The 24,991-nt window shown below is 51.6% G+C and overlaps 1 protein-coding gene across 1 annotated transcript in view; it reads left to right on the top strand.

The window, feature by feature from the left end:
- The first annotated feature begins 10,631 nt into the window (after positions 1 to 10,631).
- The window catches only part of LOC101607795 (sodium/potassium-transporting ATPase subunit alpha-2), a 34,400-nt gene continuing 20,040 nt past the window's right edge, over positions 10,632 to 24,991 (top strand). Inside the window, exons 1-7 of the mRNA XM_004671109.2 lie at positions 10,632 to 10,764; positions 15,120 to 15,224; positions 15,422 to 15,481; positions 21,304 to 21,507; positions 21,966 to 22,079; positions 22,345 to 22,479; positions 23,707 to 23,824. Of these exons, the coding sequence (XP_004671166.1) occupies positions 10,753 to 10,764; positions 15,120 to 15,224; positions 15,422 to 15,481; positions 21,304 to 21,507; positions 21,966 to 22,079; positions 22,345 to 22,479; positions 23,707 to 23,824 (748 nt within the window). The 5' untranslated portion in view covers positions 10,632 to 10,752. The remainder of the gene's footprint in view (positions 10,765 to 15,119; positions 15,225 to 15,421; positions 15,482 to 21,303; positions 21,508 to 21,965; positions 22,080 to 22,344; positions 22,480 to 23,706; positions 23,825 to 24,991) is intronic.

The raw sequence follows: 24,991 nt of genomic DNA, 5'->3' as shown, positions 1-24,991 counted from the left end.
CTTCACAAGACTCAGGTAGAAGGGGTACTACCCTCCTTCCTCCCACCGGAACAGAGGGCAAAATCACGTGAAGGGAGGTGTGAGATGGGGTGCATGGCCAGCCTAGCACTCTCAGCCAGGCACCCCTCTTGTGTTCTTACCAATCCCTGCCCAGGTCTCGGGCACTTCCTGAGCCTCTCTCCTGCCAGTCCCTTGCCGCATCCACTTGTCCACCTGGACTCCGAAGGAGGTCGGCACCCCTTGGCTATTCTGGCAGAAAAGTGGACAATTCCCTTTGTCCCTAGTCCAACTGAAACAAGGGTGGAATTTTTCCAAAGGCTCTCTATTAGGAAAGTAAAGAGAAAACAAAGCCAGAAATAAAAATTGCAAAAACAAAGAAACAGATGGAGCAGTGGGGGTGAACGAGCTGACCATGGGAGTGAGTATGAGTTGGGTCCTGATACTAAGATGAAGACCCTTATGTCTCCCCCCACACACACTCGCTCACACGCTCACAGCCCCCTGCCCTGGTGCTCTGGTGGTAATTCCCAACACTGTACTGTAATTACAGGGCTTGTTCCTGTCTCCCTGTCCATCTTGGTTGTGAGCTGCTCAAGACCACTGGCAACTCTTTTTTGCTCTGCCCCCTGCCTGGCACAATAGCCAGGCAAGAGCTAGAAGTTCAGCAGACATTTGCAGAGGCAACTAAACAAATAAGTGGGCAGCAGGGGGACAAGAGGGGGGCTCTGTGTCCTTTCTCTCTGGTGGCCACATGACCTCCATGGTGGACACTGCTATTCCACCTGTGTCCATCTTACACTGGCTACTTCCATTCACAGTTGAAAGTTTCTCTTATTTCAAAACTCAAACCTTCTGTCCCTCAAAAAACAAACCAAAAGTCTTCCTAGACAGTCTCAGAAGGGCCAGGCTCTGTTCTCTGAGGAGGGAAGGTGCTGGACATCATATCCAGCTGAGAATTTGTAATCCAGAGGCCATGACTTTGGGAATCAGGGGCATAAAATAATAGCTAATATTAATTGAGCTATATCATTGTTTATGCTGTGAGTTAGAGCTACCAAGGAAATGAGTTCAGAAAAGCTAAAACATTGTATCCAATTCACGGTCAATCTAGGATTTCTTTTCTCTCTTTCTAAAAAAATTTTTTTAATTTATTTGTGAGCAGAGAGAGCATGAGTATGCTGGTACCTCATGCCGCTGCAAACTCTAGATGCATGTGCCACTTTGTGCATCTAGCTTTAGTTGGTACTGAGGAATCAAACTGGGACCAGCAGGCTTTGCAAGCAAGCACCTCTAACCACTGAGCCAGCTCCCCATCCCAAGTCACCCATGCTGCATCTGTGTGGTTCAAACATCACGGGGACAAGGAGCTGGTGTCTGAGGGACAACATGGGCGTGGGAGTCCAACTAGCTGTCAGGCTAGGGTGATGGGGAACCCTAGCACGCAGCACTGACCACTCCACGTGAGCACTGAGGGCCCCAGCTCCTGAACTAAGCCCTGGGGAGAGAGCACCGGACAGAGCAAATCTAAAAGTTAAGAGTTGAGGCTGGAGAGATGGCTTTGTGGTTAAGGCACTTGCCTGCAAAGCCAAAGGATTCAGATTCAATTCCCCAGGACCCACATAAGCCAAATGCCCAAGGTGGTGCATGTGTCTGGAGTTCGTTTGCAACAGCTGGCAGCCCTGACATGTCCATTCATTCCTCAATCTCTCTCTCTCTGTGTCTCTATCTCTCAAATAAATAAAAATAAAATATATATTTTTTAAGTTAAGAGTTGAGGCACTTACCCATTAGAAGCTTAGACACAGGAAGTAATTCTTTGTGGCTAACTAAATGAAAAACTGTGGAGTTAGGATATCTAACTTAAACTTGACCGCAAAGCTTTAGGAAGACCTGACTTTCAAAACTATGTAGCCTTCAACCTGCTACTTTCCCTAGCTTTAGTTTTGTTCTCTGAAATGGAATCGTTACAGTTCTGAGCTCACTGTTTGCTGAGGATTGTCGGCAAGATAACTTACGATCAACACCGGGCCTTATAAGCAGGGTGGGCCCAGAGGCCTACCAAGGAGAGCCTTCTAAATGGGCCACTCTTGTCGCCTAGCTCCCACCCACTCTGCCCCCAGCTCAGTCCCTCCGCTTCCTTTCTCATCACACATTCACTCCTCATTGTCTCATAGTTCTGTTTCCAAACTTAACCTACTATGGAGATGGCGTTCCTGAAGGTCACACCAATCACCTCTGAGCTGACAAAAAGGGTAGCCAGTTTTCTCTTCCCTTGCCATCTGAAACTGTTAGGATTGGGGGGGGGTGGATTGTTTGTTTTGCCTCTTAAAACATCTCCTCTCAGGCTGGAGAGATGGCTCAGCAGTTAAGATTTGCCTGCAAAGCCTAATGACCAGGGTTCAATTCCCCGTTACCCATATAAAGCCAGATGCACAGTGACACATGTATCTGGAGTTTGTTTGCACCAGCCCTGGAGCACCCATTCCCTCTCTCTTTCTCTGACACACACACACACACACACACACACACACACACACACACACACACACACCTCTCTGCTTGCAGATAAATAAATAAAAAATAATAACATCTCTCAGCTGCCAGTTCCCTTTGGCTTGGGCTAGCTCTCCATCACTCTGGGTTCTCTGCCTCTCAATCTTCCCAAGACCCTTATAGTAATCTGTCCTCCAGATCCTCCACCTTGGCAATCAAGGTTCAGCGGTCACCTCTGTGCAGGTGACGTCTGCAGCCCGTGCTCTCTGCTAGGCTCCAGTCCCCATGTCTGTCACTCACGGACACTTCACGGTCATCTCTGTGCAGGTGACATCCGCAGCCCGTGCTCTCTGCTAGGCTCCAGTCCCCATCTCTGTCACTCACGGACACTTCACTTGCAATCCTGTCATTTCCACCTTAACCTTCATACACCCCAAACGGAAAGTTGCAGCATGTCTCCCAACAACCTCCTACCTTATTTTAGTAACCTTTGCACCGACCTCTCCCCATCCCTCTGGTCCCTTTCTCCCTTACCCTGGCATCCAAGCAGTTAGCAAACCCTGAAACTCCCCCTCCTAGAAACCGTTTTCAACCACCTGCATCTCCGCCTCACACCCTCATCCATATAGCCCCCCACATGCCCCTGCCTTCCAGCCTGACACCCCGGCCACGTACACAGGCACTCACCCTGCACTCAGATGAGCTTTCCTAGGGCCTAGTCTGAATGAGAACACTCCCCTGCTCAAAACTTTAAATGGCTCCATGCTGTTTACAGCAACATTTCTCAAACTTTCTCGGTGGTAAAAATACTGACTCCCACTCCCCACCTCCGCCCTCATGTATCAGAGCCTCTCAGCGATGTGCCTGCTGCTCATATTTTTAACAAGCACCCAGGTGACTTCTATCATCACAGGGTTTTGAGGAACACCAGCATGCAGAACAACACTTGGCCTGGCTTTCAAGGCCCTCTGTCAAACAGCCCAAGTGCCCACTTTCCATGACTGCCTCCATGCTCCTCTGTGCTTGGGGAGTTCAAGCCTTCTGTGCCTATGTCTGTTGCTCCTTCTCTCTGAGCCACATGGAGCCTACGGTGGCCTGTCAAGGCCCAGTGAGAATCCAGCCCTTCCATGAAGACCTTCCTCAGTCTTCCAGCTGAGAATCGACTCCTCCTTCGTGGATTTTCCATCCCCTTCTAAATGCAGCCAGTAGCCACCAGAGCTGAGCTCAGAGATGCCTCCGTCACCACTGCAGCCCGGAGTTCTGCTCCTGAGCTCCTGAAGACCAAGGCCCACCGTGGATCCTTTTCAAGGCCAGGGAGTTAAACGCTCGGCCTCCGGCCCAGCTGACTGGGTTTGAATCCCAGATCCCCACTTGGCTTTGCTACTTGGGAACTAAGCGCCTTAATTTCTCCACCTATACACAACGGAGTTGGTCTGAGGACTAAAGTCACACATGCTGTCTTTGTCGGTACTAGAGATGGAGACGTCCAATATCCAGGTGCCAGCAAATTCTATATCTAGTGAAGCCTATTCCTGGTCTGCAGGTGGCTGTGTTCTTACTGCACCTCCCCAAGGTACTGAGCAGAGGGAGAGGAAACAGGCTCTCTTTTGTCTCTTCTCACAGGGGGTGCTGATCTGAGTCATGATGACGCTTAGAATCCAGCACTCTGGTGGCTAAGGCAGGACAGTTGCAAGTTTTTTGCCGGCCTAGAATACACAGTGAGACTCTGTGTCGATAAATGAAGAAATGGACAGATGAATGAGTAAACAAATCAACAAGCATTCCCATCATGTGGGTTCCCTGCTCATCACTAATCTTCTCTCAGGGACCTCACATCCTAATAAGCTCACGCTGGAGGCTCCCCCCACCCGCCCAATGCAGGATACAGCAACACTCGTTCTCCATTGGTTGGGATGAGCTAGAGATCTTGGGGACAACCTGGCTCAGTGACTCTCAACCTTGTCTGCCCAGTAAGTCATCTGGGGAGCTCTGAATGATCCTGACACTTGAGCCCTCCTCGGATCAATGAAAACAATCTCTGGGGTGAGGCTCAGGCTTGGCACGGCACGTTAACAGGCAGCAAAGATGAGGGTCCCCTACTTTACTGTAAGAGGCAAAGGACCTATTCAAGAGCAAATTCTGCATCAAATCCTCTCCCCATGGGGTGGGAAGTTAGAGGGGCTTGTATTTTTTGTTTTGTTTTGGTTTGGTTTTTCAAGGTAGGGTCTCACTCTAGCTCAGGCTGAACTGGAATTCACTATGTAGTCTCAGGGTGGCCTCAAACTCACAACAATCCTCCTACCTCTGCCACCCTAGTGCTGGGATTAAAGGCATGCGCCACCACACCCAGCTTGTTTTGCCTGCCAACCTAGGGTTCAGTTCCCAAGCCCCCTCTTAAGCTGGACACAAAAGGGGACACAAGCATCTGGTGTGCATTTGCAGAGGCAATAGTCCCCGGTAAACAAACAAACAAATGAACAAATAAGCAGCCTCTCTCCCACAGCCAGACCTCAGCGATGGCCCGGACTTTGGACAGCAGAACAACAGTCTCCAGAAATGAAGCTGGGGAAGTGGCAGGCAGCTGGAGGAACTGGGGAGGGTGACTCCCAGAGAGTCCAGAAGCTTCCTCTGGGAAGACAGAGTCAAGAGACTAAATGGCACCAGGTTCTAGGCAACAGGACCATGGGAGCCGGAACCGTGCCTGTGTGGGTTGTAACTAACTGTCTCTCCAAAACTGGCGCAGGACATGGCCTGCAGTAAGGGCTCAACAAGTGCAGGGTGAATGCCAGAGTCATGCAGTGGCATCAGGAGCATGTACCGCTAATTGTCACATGCAGATGGGAACAGGAGAGAGAAAGGACCTTGCACTTTCATAGAAACTGAGGCCCAGAGGAGGCCAAGCTCCCTGGCATTAGGAGAGTCTGTTATGTAAGAGAAAGGCTATGGTTCTGAGTGACAGATGTTTGCAGGGCATCCTGTTCTAGTTGGGCATCTAAAGTGCCAAGGGAGACAGACAGACAAACGGACAAATGGAGCTATATCCTGGGTCAAGTAGAAGGGCCTAGTAAGGGAAGAAGGAGGCAGGAAGGAAGAGGCTAGGAGCCAAGCTCTGCTGCCTCTGGATGGGGAGAGGAGGGAGGGGGTGCTTGGGGCCAGTGGCTGGGTCAGATCCTCGGCCAAAGCAAACCTGCCTCAGGGGTCTGAGGGGGCCCTTCCTTCCCCATCACAGATGGAATCAAAGGCAAACAGGAACCCTGCAGGGCCCAGCTGTGACCCCTGGCCCCAAACTCAGCAAGGCCCATTAACCCCATCCTCTCTTGGCCCCTCACATGCTTTCCAGCCCAAAGAACCTCTGGAAACAGATTCACCTGGTATTTGCTCACTGACTACCAGCCAAGAGATGCCAGGTTCCCTGGCCCAAAGGATACTCAGACCCTACCCCACCTCTTACTGGGGCTCTCTCTAAGAAGCCAAGGTCATCTTTGCCAAAAACAAAAATCTCTGGGCCCTTCCTCATTTCTAGGTCAAGAGTTCAAGAGCCCAGGCTCATTTCTGAACAAAGTGTGCATACCTGCCCCCATGCTGGTTGGCAGAATAAACAGAAGCATGTACGCCTCATCTCCTCCCAGCCCAGAGCTCAAATGGACAGGACCGCGGAGCCACCAGCTACAGAGGGGATGGTCCAGAATGCGGCAGTGTCAGAGGGGGCTTTCGAGTGCCCCTCATTACTGCGACAGGAGATTCCAGGGCTGGCACAGAGCAGCCTTGTGTTTATGGCCATACAGGTGGTTAGTGGATCCACAGGAACTGGCCCAGCTGACCTGACTTTCAGGCAAGCTCCCACCGCCCTGGACCATGGTAGGGACCCCAGGGAGGGCAGGCAGGAAGCAGAGACACGGCAAGCCTGTGCCATCACCGGGGCAGGACTGGGCAGACAGACACGTGGATATTTTCTTCTCTTCTCTCACACTTCCACATGTGTGCCTAGGTGGGAACCCAACACAGGGCTCTCCAAATCCGGGGAGAAGCAAGGGGGGGGCACAAAGGGAGTGAGTCGGGGCCTGAAAGAGTGACATAAATCCTCCCCGTGCTGTTTCCTTCTGTTTGCTATATTCTATACAATATGGTTTGAATGATCCAAAAAAAAGACAATAACAACCATCTGGGGGAATGATGAGAGGTGGCAGAACTGGGGAGAGACAGAGGAAGAGAATTTTTAGAATGTACACTTGACTGAGTAAACTGAAAAGAAAGACCAGGAAGAAAAGAGAGGAACAGGTGTCAAGGAAGAAATAAGAGGAGAACCCACACTATCCTCGTCCATTGGGAAACTGAGGCAGCAGCAGGCTGTGGCCTCAAGCCCAGTATCCCCACTGTCAGAACAATCTGAGGGGTGGGAGAAGAGAGGATGGAGGGGTGGAGGGGATGAGATGACCCCTTTCTTTCTTTTTTTTTTTTAATTTATTTGAGAGCGACAGACACAGAGAGAAAGACAGATAGAAGGAGAGAGAGAGAATGGGCGCGCCAGGGCTTCCAGCCTCTGCAAACGAACTCCAGACGCGTGCGCCCCCTTGTGCATCTGGCTAACGTGGGACCTGGGGAACCGAGCCTCCAACCGGGGTCCTTAGGCTTCACAGGCAAGCGCTTAACCGCTAAGCCATCTCTCCAGCCCAAGATGACCCCTTTCTTAATGCTAGTGACAGTCACCCTAGGACTTCTATCTCCCAGCAACCAATCACCCCAAGATGGCCTCCCCTTGGAAGTATAAAATTCTCACCCACACCCCAAAAGGCCCCGGAAGCCTGGCAGCAGTGACAAGACCACAGAAGAAAGGGAAGGGAGAGGGGAGCAAAGGAGAGACCGCCCAGAGGGCTGGCTGCTAGAGGGGTGAGCTAGCGAGGCTGGGGAAAGGAATGGGGTGAGGGGGCGGGAGGAGGGACTGTGGGGGTGACGGAGCCTCCCAGCTCTGCTTTCCTCCCTCTGTCCCTCCCACTCTCTCTTTCATGATCTTGAAACAACCTTCAAGTCTGGGCTGGAGGCCCCAGGAGGCCAGTCACTTAGGAAACAAAACTGTTTCCTGGAGACCTCGGGAGTCCATCTGCAGCTGAGCGCACTCACCCTGCCTTGTGCGCACACTCTCTCCCATGGACTCTCACGTACACCCACAGGGTTGCGCAGCCCTCCCTGCAGCCCACACACGTACACACACCTGTGCAAATCACACACTCATAAGCAAGGCAACCAATCTGTAACGGACGCGCCACACATCTAAGTGAGAGCTGCCCTGCCGTCTTCGGGGCTGTAACTCCTTTGGAATTACTACCTGATGCACCCACACGATCCCACACACTTGTGTCCCCATCGTAACGAGCACTCCCACCTAGGCAAGTACACGTTCCTGTCTCTCTTTCCAACCCCCAACAGCCCTACTTCCCAGATCCACTGCCTACCGACAAAACACTTGGCTGGGGACCTCTCCATCCCGTCCCCTTTGGTCCCTTTCTGATCTGTGACTTTCTCTGGAGTCCACTCCTGCCTTCAGGTCTTTCTGTCTTCCTCCTCCACTGCTCTGTCGACAGGACCTGACTCAGCTGGGCACCACTGGCTAGCTGGCAGGTCGCAAGCACCTCAGATCATGGGAGCCCGGGTGTCTACTCCCACCTGTGAGCTGGCGTCTCAGGTAGATGCCTAGGACCTATACTCTCAGCAGAAGGGGTGACCAGGGAGGCATGGGTGAACAGCAGACGTGGGCATCCGGGCCACCCTTCATTTGTTGGAGCCCCACGTGTGTGAGCTGAATGCCCTTGGGGCTGTGCTCACCAAATGCAGGGCATGGCAGGGTGCCCCAGCAGGCTGTGCTGGTGGAGGACGGGACACAGCCCTTTCCGTTACTGAGCCTGGCTACAGGGACCAGAGCCAGGGCGTGGGAAGGGCTGGGCAGCACTGGGAGGTGCCAGCAGGGACGAGGGTGGTGGTAAGAGAATGAAAACAGTTGGCGCTCAGCGCCTGAAGTGTGCATGCCTGTTGGTCTGGGACTGATGTCTCTGCTGTCTCACCTTATATCTGAAACTGGGCTGAGCAGAAGATCACCCAGGAACCCGGGGCACAAGTACCACCTAAGCTCCAAGTTGTCACCACACTCACCCCTGTCCCCCAGCAAGGCTGCCCCATGGAAAATGGGCCACCGGCCACTGGGCTGCCCCTCTACTGTCTTCTCGCCTAGGCAGTTTTTCCCGATGTCTAACCACAAGCGTTCCTGCTGTATCTTCAGCTGCGTCTCCTCGGGAGTTATTTGCCCTCTCGGGGCCCAAGTGAGAGACCTGGAGGGCGCCTTGGACTGTGAGAAAGCTCGTGTCTGCCCATCCTGCCCGCCTGCCTGGTGGGGTGGGGGTAGGCCAGATGGGGCAGGTAGGATGTGACCTTCTGATTCCTGTAATGGAAAATCTCAGCCCGGAGCAGTTATTTTAGGGAATTCAGATGCGAGCCCTGTCGGCTGAGAGTGGATTTCCTGCAGGGGACGTCCCTAATCCCTGTGCAGAGAGTTCTCTCTGGGAGCAGAGGGGGCCTTGGCCTAGCCAGCAGGTACCTTGGGCCTCCTGCCAAAGCCCCACAGCCCACCTCTGCGCCCCGTCACAGGGTGCTCAGCCCTGCCATGCTTTGTTGGTGTCCCTTTCGTCCATCTCTGTGCCCAGAGAAATGGGGACTCTCCGGGACAACCGTGTCCTCTCACTGCTCCAGAAGATGGAGACAGGAATTTCTGTTCTCTCTGCCCCCTCCCCCCACTTTCTCACTTTGTCCCGAGCCCTATTCTTTTTTTCTTTTCTTTTTATTTATTTATTTTTTCTTGAGGTAGGGCCTCTCTCTAGCCCAGGCTGACCTGGAATTCACTGTATAGTCTTGGGGTGTGGCCTTGAACTCAATACCCTCCTACCTCTGCCTCCCAAGAGCTGGGATCAAAGGACTGCGCCACCACGCCCAGCCCCAACTCTATTCTTCGCCCCTTCACCAAATGAGTGGCAACGACACCCCAATACAAGCTGGCCCTGTCCTGGGTCATCGGCTCTGCTCCCTCTTCCAGCTGGAGGCAAAACCCCCTCCCCGGCCCGCCCCGCCCCACATGCCCAGGCTTCCAGGACCTCACGGGCTTCTTGTCAATGTAGCTCATGCTGAGCTCACGGCGACCGTGATGCCTTCCTTTCCCTCCCCAACGAAGCGAGCAAGGGGGCAAGTGGTTACCCTGCTTTCTAGTTGGTGGATGCGGAGCTTGAGGTGATGTGGAACTCCACACCTTCCCACTTTGACCTTTTTCCACGCGGCTCCCCAGCCTCAGACTCAGAGACACCCAGGACCCCTCAATAATGGAGGGACAGGTACACCCACTCCCACACAGGATGACGGCAACGTCACCAACTGTTGTGCCCGGCCCAGGGGACTGCCCACCCGGTCTCCTCGGGTCCTCTCTATCCCTCACCTCTCCACCTGCCTCGGGGCAGTCTTGATTATCCTGAAAACTGGTAAGGAGTTACATGAGGGGGCACTTCAGGGGTCCCCTCCCCTCCATCTGCAAACCTTGTGCTGCCTCCAGAGCCACCCACCAGAGTCCTCCTCTGACCTGCCCCACACGCACGGGTCACCCTTGGGCTCCAGTTCTAACTTTCTGTAGGCCCCTGAAGCCTCCAGGGCAGAGGGGACAGTCTCCCTTTCGGGAGACCAGAGTTCTGGTTCCGTCAGTGAGACTCAGATGGCTGAATTCCTCTGAGTGTTTTCCCACCTGGAATCAGGCAGGGTTAGGAGGTCCCAGGGTCTCTGGCATCCTGCGATCTGGAGCTGATGACTCCCTATGGGCCACACACCCCCTCCCCCCCAACTCTCCTGCCACGGTCAGCCTGGTCTCTCTTCCCTGGCCTCCCTCAGTTGTAGCTGTCATGGTGGGAAGGAACCAAGGGAGGGGGGGGCACACCATGAGACCAAAAAAATCAAAAAGAAAAGAAAGTGGACCATCGGCGGCCAGTTACTAAAGGGGCGGGAGGGGAGGAGTCCTCAGGGATCCTGTTTCAACAAACGTTTCTTTCCCGCGGAGGGGAAGGCGGGGGCGAGGGGGAGAGGGGCCTATTTAAAGCTACCCTGTTGCTCCGGCTGTCTCTGTCTGTCTGTCTGTCTGCCAGGGTCTCGGGCTGCCCCGGGGAAGCCGGCGCTGTGCTCTTGGGATCCTTCTGCTAACCTTTCCAGCCTAGGTCCCCTCAGCCACTCTGCCCCAAGATGGGTCGTGGGGTGAGTATCCCCAAAGCCCAGGGACCTCTCTCCAGAGGGTAAGGGAGGCAGCCTGTCCAGAAAGGATGGAGTGGGGATGGGACATGGAAGGAGGGGGGGAGAAGCTGAGTGGGATAATTTGAACTTAGGACGAGTCTCCCGACTGCACACACATGTGGATTGCACAGCGCCCGCCCGTGAGCTCTGGCTCTTCTGTAGCCGCCCTGCCCTCCTCCCCTCCCACAAATAGCCCTGAAACTCACCAGGCACCCCTCCAACTCTCCCTGCACTCCACTCCCACATCTCCTCTCCACACATCTCTTGCCTCCTTTCTCACTGTGTTTCCTGGCCTCCCAGCTGAAGGGCTGTTTGGCATTGTTAGTTCTCCCTCCTTTGCTACCCTCCTGAAAATATCCACTCCTCTGGGAGTCCCAGCCCAGGAGGAAAGGGCCCGTCCGAGGCTGGAGTGGAGCAGAGGAGCTCTCGGCTCCCAGAACCATCAGGCAGCTCCCTACACAAGCTCCAAGGGCCCTTGTGCCAGAGTCAGCTGGGAGGGATGGGGAGGAGGGATGTGTCCCCAGCACCCGGGGCTGCACCCCTCCGGATGTCACCAACAGCACTGTCCTCTGCTCAGGGCCCTGGGCTTTCCCAAAGGCTGGTAAGAGCTGCCCCTGCCTCAGTCTATTCTGCCCATGGCATTCGGCAGCGACGGCTTTGCCAAGGGGAAGATTAACAAGCACATCGTCAGGGCAGGCAGGGACAAGGCTTCCAGTTCTTGGAAATGAAATTCCCATATGGAGAAAAGTGACCCAATCCCTTTACATACTGTGCCAGGCTGCTTTCCTTTTGTGGAGTGCTGGTAAAAAGAGGGCATGGAGGGAAGAGGGCATGACAAGCCACCGGAGGGTGTGAGGAAGAGGGTGCCCATGGGGTGCAGTGGGCCAACTTCTGGGCGCAGGAGGAGTCGGGCAATGGCATGTTATTTCACTAAGTTGAGCAGCTGGAAAAACTCTGAGCCTGAACACCAGAGATCCTGAGCTAAGACAGGAGCTAGAAATAGAACCGGTGTGCAAGTGTGTGTGTGTGTGTGTCCAAAACCCTACAACCATTAAAAGCGGGGCATGTTACAGACACTCATGGATGAACTCCTGCCCTGGGTCTCACCAGGTGAACATGTCAATGTACAACTTCTGAGCTTGCAGGAGGAGCACAGAGGTCACTGGGAGTGGCGGGGGAGAGGGGAGGTCTGTGAAGCCACCCTTAGGGACTGTCTGCCTTCCAAGCACTAACCCTGCCTGACCCTGCTTAGCTTTCATGATCGGACAGAACAATCTTAGGAACCATCTATGGGGAGCAGGTCTTGTTAAGGAAGAAGTTACAACCATGGGAAGATGGGACCTTAGACATTTCTTGCTCCCTACAAAGAGGGAAATCTCCTGCAGTGGTGCAGAGCCTCCAGCTGGCTGGCCTCCACCGTAGAGCTCTATATCTGGGGAACAGTTTGACCTTGATTTCCCGATGCTGTACTCCTCCCCCAGCACCCCCGCGCCCCCTAACCTCCATGCCCAGTAACTGTGGTGACAATAGCAAGAAGGAAGCAGAAGGAGCTTTCCCAGTGTGCTTGGCATAAGGGGCTAAACCAAACCAAGGAGTTTAGAGCCTGGAGAGCAAAGTTCCACCTACCAGGAGCAGCCTGACAAGGGGAAGCCCCAGTGCCCGCGTGCCATCCTGTGTCACCTCCCCCCACTTCTTCCTGGCCTCTTCACTCCAGAGCAAGGACAACTCTAAGTCCATGGCCATGTGGGCAGCTGGGAGTTGGGGGGAGGGACCACTGTGGTGGGAGGGAGCCCAGTCTGCTCCAGAGGCTGAGGTGGGGGGAGTGCTGGCTGATTCCCAGCTACCCCCACTCTGTCCCAGCCTCTGGCTTTCTCAAAAAGAACTCTCTGTTCTCCTTCAGCATTCAAGACCCAGAGACGGACTTGTGTTGGGGAAGGGGAGGGAGGGCAGAAGGGAGAAGGGGGGGGGGTCCCTGCTTCCTCTTTCTTTCTTGCCTGGGTAGCCACTGGCCCCAAATCTCCACAGGCTCCTGGCTGTGGAGCCAGAGATCCTTGCCAGGACAAGAGGAGGGGATGGGCAGTGTGTCCCGGACTCTGGGTGTGTGGGAGAACAGGGTGGGCGCTAGGGAAGGGGGCCATGGAGCTGCTTCCCTCAGCCAGCCACAATCCAACATGCCAGTGTGCATGGGCCAGCAAGTTTTTCAGAAGTGGGCATTTTTGTTTGGACAGGGTCTCACTAAGTAGCCCAAGCTGACCTTGAGCTCTCAATCCTTCTGCCTCAGCCTCCAGGGCTAGGACTGCGAATGTACACCACCACAGAATTCTAGAAGCACGCATCTGATTTTCATTGTCGTGTATTTTATTTTGCATTGAATGTGCAGACATTCCTCTGGGCTCTGCCCCCAGCCCCCAGTCCCATCCTTCCTTGATGTATGCCAGGACCCCATGCCTCAGGGTCACAGTGAAGTTTGTCCAGATTGCTTTCTTGCCTCTGGTGCCTTCGTGGCTTTGCTCAGCCCTGCCTCAGCAAGGAGGAGTGAGCGAACAGAGTAGTCCAGTCCATCGAGGTCCATGAAGCTCTGAGATCACCTGGGGAAGGGAGCCACGGAGCTATACCCAAGCCCCTTCCCACACATTCAGATGAGCCGGGTTCAGCCGCCCCAAGATCATCAGATCTCCAGATGGCTAAAAACAGACTGAATTTGTAAAATTCTTCAGCTGCAAACAAATGTGTGATTTACTGGTCACCTTTTCTCAGGGTGGGGGGAGGAAGCGCATAACCTCCAAGAGCGTAGACCCTTTTAGGTCATTCCATCTAGGGGACAACTGTGCGCCTTACGTTGTGCGCCCCATGCCCACCCTTGCTCCCAATTGCACTGGACAGAACTATACTTCTCAAGGTGCTGCAGGGTGACCTCTTGTGACCAGGGCAGCTGCCACAGATTGCTCCTCTCCCTGGGTGACAAATGCATGTCCTAGAGCACATAGGATTTGGGGCAGCAAAACCATATGTAGACACAATAGTGGCTCCACACCCGTATCCCTTTGTCCAAATCCATGGAGCATATGACTTCCCTAGGGTGTCTGACGTACACTATTGTGGTGAGGGGATAGCCATGTGTCCAACAATGAGCCAGTCTAAGGCCACGTGTTGGCAGTGTGGGAGGCCGTCCCTGTGTAGGGACGGGAGGTACCTGAGAATTTTCTCCACTTTCTTTTTTTTTTTTTTCCTGAGGTAGGGTCTCACTCTAGCTCAGGCTGACCTGGAATTCACTATGGAGTCTCAGGGTGGCCTCGAACTCACGGTGATCCTCCTACCTCTGCCTCCCAAGTGTTGGGATTAAAGGCGTGCGCCACCACACCCGGTCTTTTCTCCACTTTCTAATTGACTTCCAAACAGCAAAAATTTGCTCCCAAAGTAATGCCTGTTCTGTTTTAAACACCGCCCTTGCATAATCTTGAAAACAGCAAACATACTGGCTCTTGCTTCAACCAGGTACCCATTCTCTGTGGGAAATAACCAAATCACACTCATGGTACAGAAAAACTCATTCCTGAAAGTCTAGGGTCCAGAGAAGAGCCAGAGGCACCAAGCAGATGCTGAGCAGCCCCTCTGTGACAAAGACACTCTATACTGAGAGAGGGTCGGGGAGGGGAGGATCTTGGCCTTCCTCAGTCCTGCCTGTCCTGTCACTCCAAGGCAGCCTCTGTCTGAGAGAATAAATCCCCAGAAGCTCCCTGTGAGGACCTGGAAGCCTGCAGTGGCCCAAGAAGAAGGGCAAATAGGGGCTCAGCAAGCTACCATTTAAATGCCATCCGATCTTACTAGATGAGACATAACTTTCGCTCTAGATACAGTCTCAGATGCATTCTTGAATTTTTGGGCAAATGGAGCCCAGTTCCCTTCTCATCCAGTCACACTTAGGGGTTTCAGGTCGTGTGAGTTACCTCTGCCCAGTCTTGAGCAGGCCTGTTCAGCAGGCTGGCAAGAGTTCCCAGCACCCTCCAGGCTTCCATTCCCGGGACCCTCTGCTCCTGACTCCTCTCAGGCCACCAGCCACGAACATGCCGTCCCCACCGATCCTCGGCCATGCCCTGGGTGCAGCTTCCTAGACTTCAGCCCCCCAGCCTTCCTGGACGGTCAAGGGTGGGTCCTCACAGCTCTCCCAGGAGTGTGAGGTCCAGGGTGCGGGCCTTTCTACCTCCTGCCTCCCTAAACCCATCAGTGCCTTGGAAGGGTCTCCTGCACTGCTCCCGGGGGGGCTCGCTGTGGGCACAGACTCCAGCCTGACTCCCCGCACCCTCCCTTACCCCCCGCAGGCTGGCCGCGAGTACTCCCCTGCCGCCACCACGGCCGACAATGGGGGTGGCAAGAAGAAGCAGAAAGAGAAGGAGCTGGATGAGCTGAAGAAGGAGGTGGCCATGGTGAGACCTAAAGCTCTCTCACAAGGGCTGCAGAGGAGGGACCTCTTGCGGGGGGGGGGGGGGGGGGGGGGGGACACGTCCCAGCTGCTGGCCACCCAGAAAAGCTTGGCACCTCCTCCCATGCGGCACACCTCACCCCCGGGCCCTGAAGATCACTCAGCCTCCTTCCCCCAAGTAACTCCGCTTCCCTTCCTCAGGACGACCACAAGCTGTCCTTGGATGAGCTGGGCCGCAAATACCAAGTAGACTTGTCCAAGGTGAGTAGACCCGGAAGTGAGAGAACCACCCAGGTGGGAAGCCATCAAACTAGATATCTATGGTGGGGGGGGGGGACGACGAAGGACTTACCCATGGTCATGTGGCTAGTTGGTGGCAGAGCCATAAACAGACTTTGGAGCCCTGCTCCCTACAAGGGTCTTTCGCTGGACACCTGGTAGCCACGACTCCTGAGATCCCAGGTCCAGATGCTTCCTGGCAGAGCTCTGAGCTCTGCCTCCAGCCATCACTCATAGCTGATATCCATAAACCAGTGAGGCGGCTCGAGCCTGTTATTACAGTAATTTGCTGGGCTCCTGCTATGTCAGTGGCTGTGATAGACAAGTTATATACAGTTCATTGATCCTCACCATAACTCTGTCAGGTGTTATTTGCTTGTTCATTAAAGCCAGGAGACTTGGAAGAGGAGAGTAACTTACTAAGGTCACATAAACAAGTCAGTGGCATAGTCAGATAGCTGAGGGTAGCATTTAAAAATTAGGGTTGGGGGACTGGAGAGATGACTTAGCTGTTAAGGCGCTTGCCTGTGAAACCTAAGAAAGAACTCATGTTCAAATCTCCAGGTCCCACACAGCCAGATGCACAGTGATGCAAACATGTAATATCACACATGTGCACAAGGGGGTGGTGCATGTGTCTGGAGTTCGTTCACAGTGGGTAAAGGCCCTAGCATACCCATTCTCTCTCTCTCTGTCTGACTCTCTAAAAAAAAATTTTTTTTAGTGGGGTTGGGAAGAAGGCTCAGTGGGCAGAGTACTTGCCACACAAGCATGAGGACACAAGCTCAGATGGCCAGTGCCCATGCAAAATGCTGGACACAGTGAGTGACACATGCCTCCAATCCCAGCTCAGGGAAGAGGGAGATGAAGGATCTCTGGGGCTTGCAGGCCAGCTTGTCTAACCAAACCAGTGAGCTCTGCGTTCAGATAGAGACCCTGTCTGATAAAAATAAAGAGGAAAAGCAATAGGTGTAGAACTCTGGCATCTACATTATGAACATATGTTAACACACACCTGTGCATGTGCCCACACACATACAAATACACACATGTCCCACAAAAGCACAACACACACACACATACACACAAAGAAATATTTTTAAATTATCAGTCAAAGCCAGGTCTGGTAGTACACACCTAGAATCCCAGCTTCTCAGGATGCTAAAACAGGAGGATTGCAAATTCAAGACCAGCCTGGAAAACTTAGTGAAATCCTTTCTCAAAACCAAAATTACAAAAGTTGGAGTTGAAGTTGGAGGCTTGAGAGATGGCTCAGCAGTTAAAGGCATTTGCTTGCAAAACCTAGTTGTCCAGGTTTGATTCCCTAGTACTCACATAGAGCCAGATGCACAAAGTGGCACATGTGTCTGGAGTTTGTTTTCTATGGATAGAGGCCTTGGCATCATTCTTCTCTCTCCCTCCCTCCTTGAAAATTTACACACACACACACACACACACACACACACAGGCTTCCAATGTAGCTCAGTGGTGGAGAGCTTGTCTATCATATGTGAAACCCTAAATAAAAAGGTAGACAGGAGTGTGGCGCATGCCTTTAATCCCAGCACTCAGCAGGCAGAGGTAGGAGGATTGCTATGAGTTTGAGGCCACCCTGAGACTACATAGCAAATTCCTGGTCAGTCTGGGCTAGAATGAGACCCTACCTTGAAAATCCAAAACTAAACTAAACTAAAATAAAGTAAATAGAAAGATAGGTCTGGGGCTGGAGAGATGGCTTAGCAGTTAAGTGCCTGCCTGTGAAGCCTAAGGACCCCAGTTCAAGGCTCGATTCCCCAGGACCCACGTTAGCCAGATGCACAAGGGGGCGTACGTGTCTGGAGTTCGTTTGCAGTGGCTGGAAGCCCTGGCAAGCCCATTCTCTCTCTCTCTCTCTGTATCTGTCTTTCTCTCTGTGTCTGTCGCTCTCAAATAAATAAATAAATAAGTGAACAAAAAAATTTAAAAAAAAAAGAAAGATAGGGCTGGAGAGATGATGGCTTTGCAGTTAATACACTTGCCTGTAAAACCTAAGGAACCAAGTTCAATTCTCCAGTACCCATGTAAAGCCAGATGCATAAGGTGGCACATGTGTCTGGACTTTGTTTGCAGTGGCTAGAAACCCTGGCATGCTTATTCTCTCTATCTGCCTCTCTTTCTCACTCACTCTCAAATATATATATACATATATATATATATTTTATTTTTTTAAGAAAGTTAACCTTCCAGGTGCTATGGTCAGCAGTAGTATTAACTACTTGAGGCTAAAGGGGATCATTTGAGCCCAGGAGTTCAAGAGTGGCTTCAGAAACATAATGAGACCCCACCTCAAACAAAAATACAAGTAACACTAGTCATGGGGCTAACACCTATAATCCTAGAACTTGGCAGGCTGAGACAGGAAAATCATTGAAGTTCAAGGTCAGCATGAGCTACATAGTGAGTTCCAAGCCAGCTTAGGTTACAGAATGAGACACTGTCTTGTGAAAACAATTGTTAACCAAAAGTCTAGGGCTAAGCCGGGTGTAGTGGTGCATGCCTTTAATACTAGCACTTGGGAAATAGAGGTAGGAGGCTTGCCATGAGTCCAAGACCACCCTGAGGCTACATATTGAATTTCAGGTCAACCTGAGCTAGAGTGAAACCCTACTTCAAAAAAAAAAAAAAAAAAAAAAAAAAAAACCAGCTGTGTGTGGTGGCGCACGCCTTTAATCCCAGCACTTGGGAGGCAGAGGTAGGAGGAATGCCGTGAGTTCGAGGCCACCCTGAGACTCCATAGTGAATTCCAGGTCAGCCTGAGCTAGAGTGAGACCCTACCTCAAAAAACAAAAACAAACAAACAAAAAAATCTATGGCTTGAGAGACGGCTTAAGTGGTTAAGGCACTTGCCTGTGAAGACTAAGGACCCATGTTTGACTCTCCAGGTCCCACACAGGCCAGACACTCAAGATAATGCAAGTGTGCAAGGTCGCACATGTGCACATGGTGTGACATATGTCTGGAGTTCAATTGCAGTGGCTGGAGACCCTAACAAGCCAAAAAAGTCCAGTCCGCTGGACTTGCCTCAAAAAAAAAGTTTAGGGCTGGAGAGATGGCTTAGCGGTTAAGCGCTTGCCTGTGAAGCCTAAGGACCCCGGTTCGAGGCTCGGTTCCCCAGGACCCACGTTAGCCAGATGCACAAGGGGGCGCACGCGTCTGGAGTTCGTTTGCAGAGGCTGGAAGCCCTGGCGCGCCCATTCTCTCCCTCTCCCTCTATCTGTCTTTCTCTCTGTGTCTGTCACTCTCAAATAAATAAATAAATAAAAATACTTTTAAAAAAAATTAAAAAAAAAAGTTTAAAAAAATTAGTTCACTAATACTTCCACCTCCACTCTTATTGGACTGTCCTTCCTAAAATTGTATGTCTTCATTCTTGGCTCCCTCCCCCTCCTTTTTCTTTTCTTTTTTCTTTTTTCTTTTTTTTTCTTTTTTTTTTTGAGGTAGGATCTCACTCTAGCCCAGGCTGACCTGGAATTCACTATGTAGTCTCAGGGTGGCCTCAAACTCACTGCGATCCTCTTACCTCTGCCTCCCAAGTACTGGGATTAAAGGCATGCACCACCATGCCTGGCTCTTTCTTTCTCTATTATTTTTTTATTTTATTTTATTGGTTTTTCAAGGTAGGGTCTCACTGTAGCTGGCTGACCTGGAATCCACTGTGTAGTCTCAGGGTGGCCTTGAACTCATAGTGATCCTCTTACCTCTGCCTCCCAAGTGCTAGGATCAAAGGCGTGTGCCACCATGCCTGGCTCTTTCTTTCTCTTTTGGGATAGGGTCTCACTATAGCCAGATTAACCTGGAACTCTGTAGCCCCATATTGGCCTCGAATTTAAGCAATCCTCCATCAGACTCCCAAGTGCTGGGATTATAGATGTGAGTCACCACACCTAGCTTTCATCCTGTTTTTTTTTTTCTTTTACATTTCATGCATGTACATAATATATTTGATCATATTCACCCCATTACTACTTTTTGTCCTCCCTCCCACTCCCATTGAAACCCTTCATCTTCTCAAATAGTTCCCCTCTATTTTCACGTCCTTTTTGTGACCCACTCAGTTTAAATAGGGTTGCTTACATGGACATGGGTGAGGAGTTATCTACCACAGCATGGGTAACTTACTTGTGGCCATACCAGGAACAGAAATGTCTCCCCCTCCACCAGCAACCACCAACTTCCAGTAGCTCCTTGGAGAGGACTGGAGCCTCACAAACTCCTCCTCCATCCTTGATAGGATGCTGAGGGCCCCATCTCGTCAGGTCATGTGCAGGTAATCACAGCTTCAGAGGCATCATGAGTTCAGTGGCCATATCGTGTCTGGAAGACAGCACTCCAGCACATCCCCCCCCCCTTTCCTCTGGCTCCTGTGTTCTCTCCGCCTCCCCTTGCCTTGGAGGAGGTGATACAGATGTCCCATTTAGGGCTGAATAGTCCACAGTCACTTGTGCTCTATGTCTTTGACCAGCTGTGAGTCTCTTTGTCTCCATTTGCTACAAAAAGAAGCTTCTCTGACCAAAGCCAAGGGCAGCACTGATCTATGGGCACAAATACAAATATTTAGAAGGCAGATTGATGGGTACACTATGACCACTTAGCAAAACAATAGTAGATTTCTCATTAAGGCTTGTGACTTCCCCAACCATGGGCCTTCAACCAGGTTTACAGTACCAGACATGAATTCCCTCTTGTGCAGTGGGTCTCAAACCCAATCATAAAGCAGTTGGTTACACCCAAAGCAGTAATGCCACTATTTCATCAATGATACCCTCATTCCTTTGCCTTACTTTATTTCCCTTAACAACATTTTTCATTCTCTGGCGTTATTATCTATTTGTCTTTTATGCTTATGACCATCTTAGAAGACAAGCAGCATATTTCTTGGTGGTGTCGAATCCCCCTCAGTGCCTGACATTTTGTAGGTATTCAATACACATTGAGTGAATGAATGATAAATAAAAGTGGTCCCTGCTCAAAGTCTGATAGATAAGTTTAAAAATAAAATACGGGCTGGAGAGATGGCTTAGCAGTTAAGGTGCTTGCCTGCCTAAGAACTCGTGTTCAAATCTTCAGGTCCCACATAGCCAGACTCACAGTGACGTAAAGTGTGCAATGTTACACATGCGCACAAGGGGGTGCATGCATCTGGAATTCATTTACAGTGGCTGAAGGCTCTGGCATGCCCATTCTCTCCCTCTCTCTCAAAAGTAAAAATTTTTAAAAAAACAAAATATATAAGCATACAATTCCAATGTGATATGGTAAGCACTGCTATAGAATCAAGCACTGGCTGCTATGTGGATCCAGCCTGGACCAGAAGAATGGAGCCTGGCCAGGCTTTCCTTGGAAAGCAACAGGTGATTGCCAAAGTCATGTGACCCTAGTGATCAATGTTATGTGGCTCTCCTTAGAGTGTTGAAGGAAGAAAGAAGGAGAGAGGTTCAGACAGACTATCTTTCCAGGATGCTTATCTGTGCTTCCTTGGGGAAGATGTTGAGGCCCCAACTGAAAGTTTTCTCCATCTGATAATAACCAAAGGGGCAGCCACAGCTAGAATCCTCCTCCACTTTCAAGATCTCCAAGTCCATCACAGATGCCACTCTCTCAGCATGGTTGCTGATGCTCCTGCCCCTTCCACCTAGATGGGGGGTTTCCCCTCCACCTGGACATTGCTTGCCTTCCAGGGAGCTGAAAGAACATGGTGAGAGCAGGTTGGTTACACACACACACACACACACACACATTGATTGATACCTTTCCTTACTCCCTAGGGACTCACCAACCAGCGAGCTCAGGACATTCTGGCTCGGGATGGGCCAAATGCCCTCACTCCACCTCCTACCACTCCTGAATGGGTCAAGTTCTGTCGTCAGCTTTTTGGGGGCTTCTCTATTCTGCTATGGATTGGGGCCATCCTCTGCTTCCTGGCCTATGGTATCCAGGCTGCCATGGAGGACGAACCCTCCAATGACAATGTGAGCCACACACCCGGCCCTTGGACCAGACCATGACTCTACCCACCAACTCAGCCGTAAATATAGTGGGGAGGTCCCAGAGAACAAGAGTCTCATACCACAGTCCCAGTACCTCAGTCTGAAGAGGGGTGATGCTCCTGTATAAATCTGTAAAGCACCCCCCAACACACATGGGTCAGTCACAAATGTGACAGTCCTCCCTGCTCCCTCCCACTGGGTTGTGTCCCTGGGTCTCCACCCATAGAGGAACCCCCCACCCCCGAGAGTTTCCATGCCCTTCCATCCTAGGAGACTGGAGGTTGAGGGAAATTGGAGAAAAGGACTTCTCTTGCCATTGTCACTCCCTGACACCCGTGAGGGTCTGAGGGTCTCATAGAACAGCTCTGAGTGTCGGTCCTGAGGGCAGACACTCTCTAGGTGGGGAAGGGCAGAGGCTTCAAACTTTGTTTTCCTACCAGCTATATCTAGGTGTGGTGCTGGCCGCTGTGGTCATTGTCACTGGCTGCTTCTCCTACTACCAGGAGGCCAAGAGCTCCAAGATCATGGATTCCTTCAAGAACATGGTGCCTCAGGTAGATGGGAGGAGTTGGCCTCATCCACTATGAGGCGTATTTTTTTCTGGAATGATACAGCTCAGCCCCTCAATGTCCTGTGCCATGAAATGGAAGAAAGATGGGCAGAAAACACCTTCCAGCTCTCTACATGAGGGTCTAGTCTTGTTACTAAGGCCGTGGGGGTCTCTCTTCCCCCTTGGGGTTGGAAGAGAGGTGGGAGACGTGAAGGAGAGGAGGGCATTAGAGACAAGCATGGCATGAGCTGCTCATGGACTGTTTGCAGCAAGCTCTGGTTGTCCGAGAGGGCGAGAAGATGCAGATCAACGCTGAGGAGGTGGTGGTTGGAGACCTGGTGGAGGTGAAGGGTGGAGACCGAGTCCCTGCTGACCTCAGGATCATTTCTTCTCACGGATGTAAGGTGAGGAGGTCACACCGAGACATGGGGTTCAGTCTAAAACAGCAGGCTGCATAGAGCCATGACACCTAAAGGTTTAAAAAGTAGGAAAACTAGCTACAACTGTCAGTGTCTTCCCTAAGCCTCACAGTGGAACCTCCTCAGCATGTGGTGTCTATGTGTGGCTTCCACGGATCTGTATGTTATGACCACTCTATCCCCTGGGCATTTCTAAAAGCTTGTGCTAATTTCACTCGGAAAGTTCCAGGCCACTATGGGTACAAGATTGAAACCCTGTGTCAAAAAAAAAAAAAACCACAAAAGCTGGGCGTGGTGGCGCACACCTTTTGTCTCAGCACTCTGGGAGGCAGAGGTAGGAGGATCGCTGTGAGTTCAAGGCCAGCCTGAGACTACATAGTGAATTCCAGATCAGCCTGAGCTAGAGTGAGACCTTACCTCAAAAAAAAAAAAAAAAAAAAAAAAAGGCGGGGGTGGGAGGCACTGGGAAAATGGGTCAGCTATTAAAGGCACTTTCCTGCAAGCCTGCCCGCCTCAATTTAGCTCCCTAGCACTCACATAAAATCAGATGCAAAGGACACACATGTCTGTGACCCCCGTGGCAATGGGAGGTGGAAACAGAAGAATGCAGAAGCTAGTACAAAGCAGCACAAACAAAACAAGGGAGACCCTGACTCAAACAGAGTACACAGAGAGGACAAGTCACCCTCAGCCTCCACATGTGTGCCATGGCACACATGTACACACACACACACACACACACAAATGAATGGTATGGCTGGGCGTGGTAGCACGTCCCAATAACCTCAGCTCTCTGGAGGTGGGTGGAGGATGGAGAGTTCAAGCTCATCCTGGGCTACATGAACGATGCACTACGTTGTGGCCCAAAAAGCCCCAGGAGGTGGCGTTTTCATAGCCTACTGGTAAGGGATGCCTCTGGGGTTAGAGTTAAGGACGCAGCGGTTTTGTTTACGTTCCCCCTCCTACAGGTGTGCAGATGGAGGTTCTGTGGGTTAAGTAAAAACCCAGTCACATGAGAAGTAAGCAAGAGCCAGGATTCCAAACCAAAGCAGGAGCAATAGCTGAGTAATGCCATAAATATGTGATGAGGGCAAGGGTAATTTTGTCCCTCGTGTCATGAAGATTGAGGATAGTTGGAGCCGGCTCAGGAGACAGCTGCTTGCACCCGGGTGCTTCTGCCAGTGTGACAACTATGCACCCCTTCCTCCTCAGGTGGATAATTCATCCCTGACAGGGGAGTCGGAGCCCCAGACCCGCTCCCCTGAGTTCACCCACGAGAACCCGCTGGAGACCCGGAATATCTGTTTCTTCTCTACCAACTGCGTGGAAGGTGAGAAGCCAGCCCACAGGGGGAGCTCCTCATCCCAGTACCACAGAGGGAAGGGTCTCAATCCTGAAGCCTCTGTCAGGCCTGGAGCCTGTGATGGCAGAAGCTCTGCACAGAAGCCACTGAGGAGCCAGGGTCCTGTATAGTGCAGAAATGAAATAGTCCCTTTGAAGGAGCAGAACATTGGCCAGGGCAGCATGACTCCATGAGAAAGTGATCTCCCTACGAAGACCTCTGTTTTTTGGCCATCCCTGGACTGAGTGGACCCCAGAACCTTCAGAATGTGTACCAAGACACACACACACGCACACACGCAAAACACTGATTCTTAGGAGGTTTTGGTCCTGTCTGATGTCTTCCAGTTCTGCGGTTCTGGGGAAGGGTCAGGAAAGTTCTCAGGCCAGGTGGAAACTTGGGCTCTCCTTCAGGGAACCACGGGCCATGTGTATCCCAGGAGAGCTAGAAATGCTGTCCAACACATACATAGATGATGTCATGTCTCAATGTCAAACAGTTGGACAGCCCTGACCTAGGCTATGATGAAAATAAAATTGTCACCATGCACCGGCTGCCCAGGCTGTCCCCATCTCCCCCGGGTTCCAGCGATGAGCAAGAGTGGCCAATGAGAACTCCCAGAATCGCTGGCCCTTCCGAGCAGGGGTCAAAGCACAACTGAACTCCATGCCCTCTGTAGCCAAGCCAACAAGCTGAGTCAGAGCTGACTCAGGGAAAGCGCAGGGCATTAGGGATGCTGGGAGAGAGCCCTCACTAGACCCCAGACCTCTGGAAGTAGACCAGAGAAGACCCCGTACGCCAACTCCACACCTTTCTAGTGCCATCAACTCATTTCTCCTCAGTATATATGTTTCTTTGAGGGTTTTTTTTTCTGTCTTTCAGTAAGTTGGGGATCATAAAGAAAATCATTTCACATTAAGTTTCCTAAATTTTTAATGTACTTCTCTTTACTCTACATTTTCCATGATTGATTTGTCCAGAAATAATTCCTATCACTTATTCTGCAGTTGGCTTGGAAGTGAGGGGAGAAAATGAACGGAACTTACATTTGTTGCTTGCCTTCTTTGTGACAGCACTGGTCTAGATGCATTACTCCATCCGTTCATTTAAATATTAAAACAACACCTAGGTATGTGTTCAAGTAGGAATTCAAAC

This window comes from Jaculus jaculus, chromosome 1 (assembly GCF_020740685.1).
Source record: "Jaculus jaculus isolate mJacJac1 chromosome 1, mJacJac1.mat.Y.cur, whole genome shotgun sequence".
NCBI lineage: Eukaryota > Metazoa > Chordata > Mammalia > Rodentia > Dipodidae > Jaculus > Jaculus jaculus.
The sequence above is the reverse complement of the archived record's forward strand: the minus strand, read 5'-3'. Positions and strand labels throughout refer to the sequence as shown.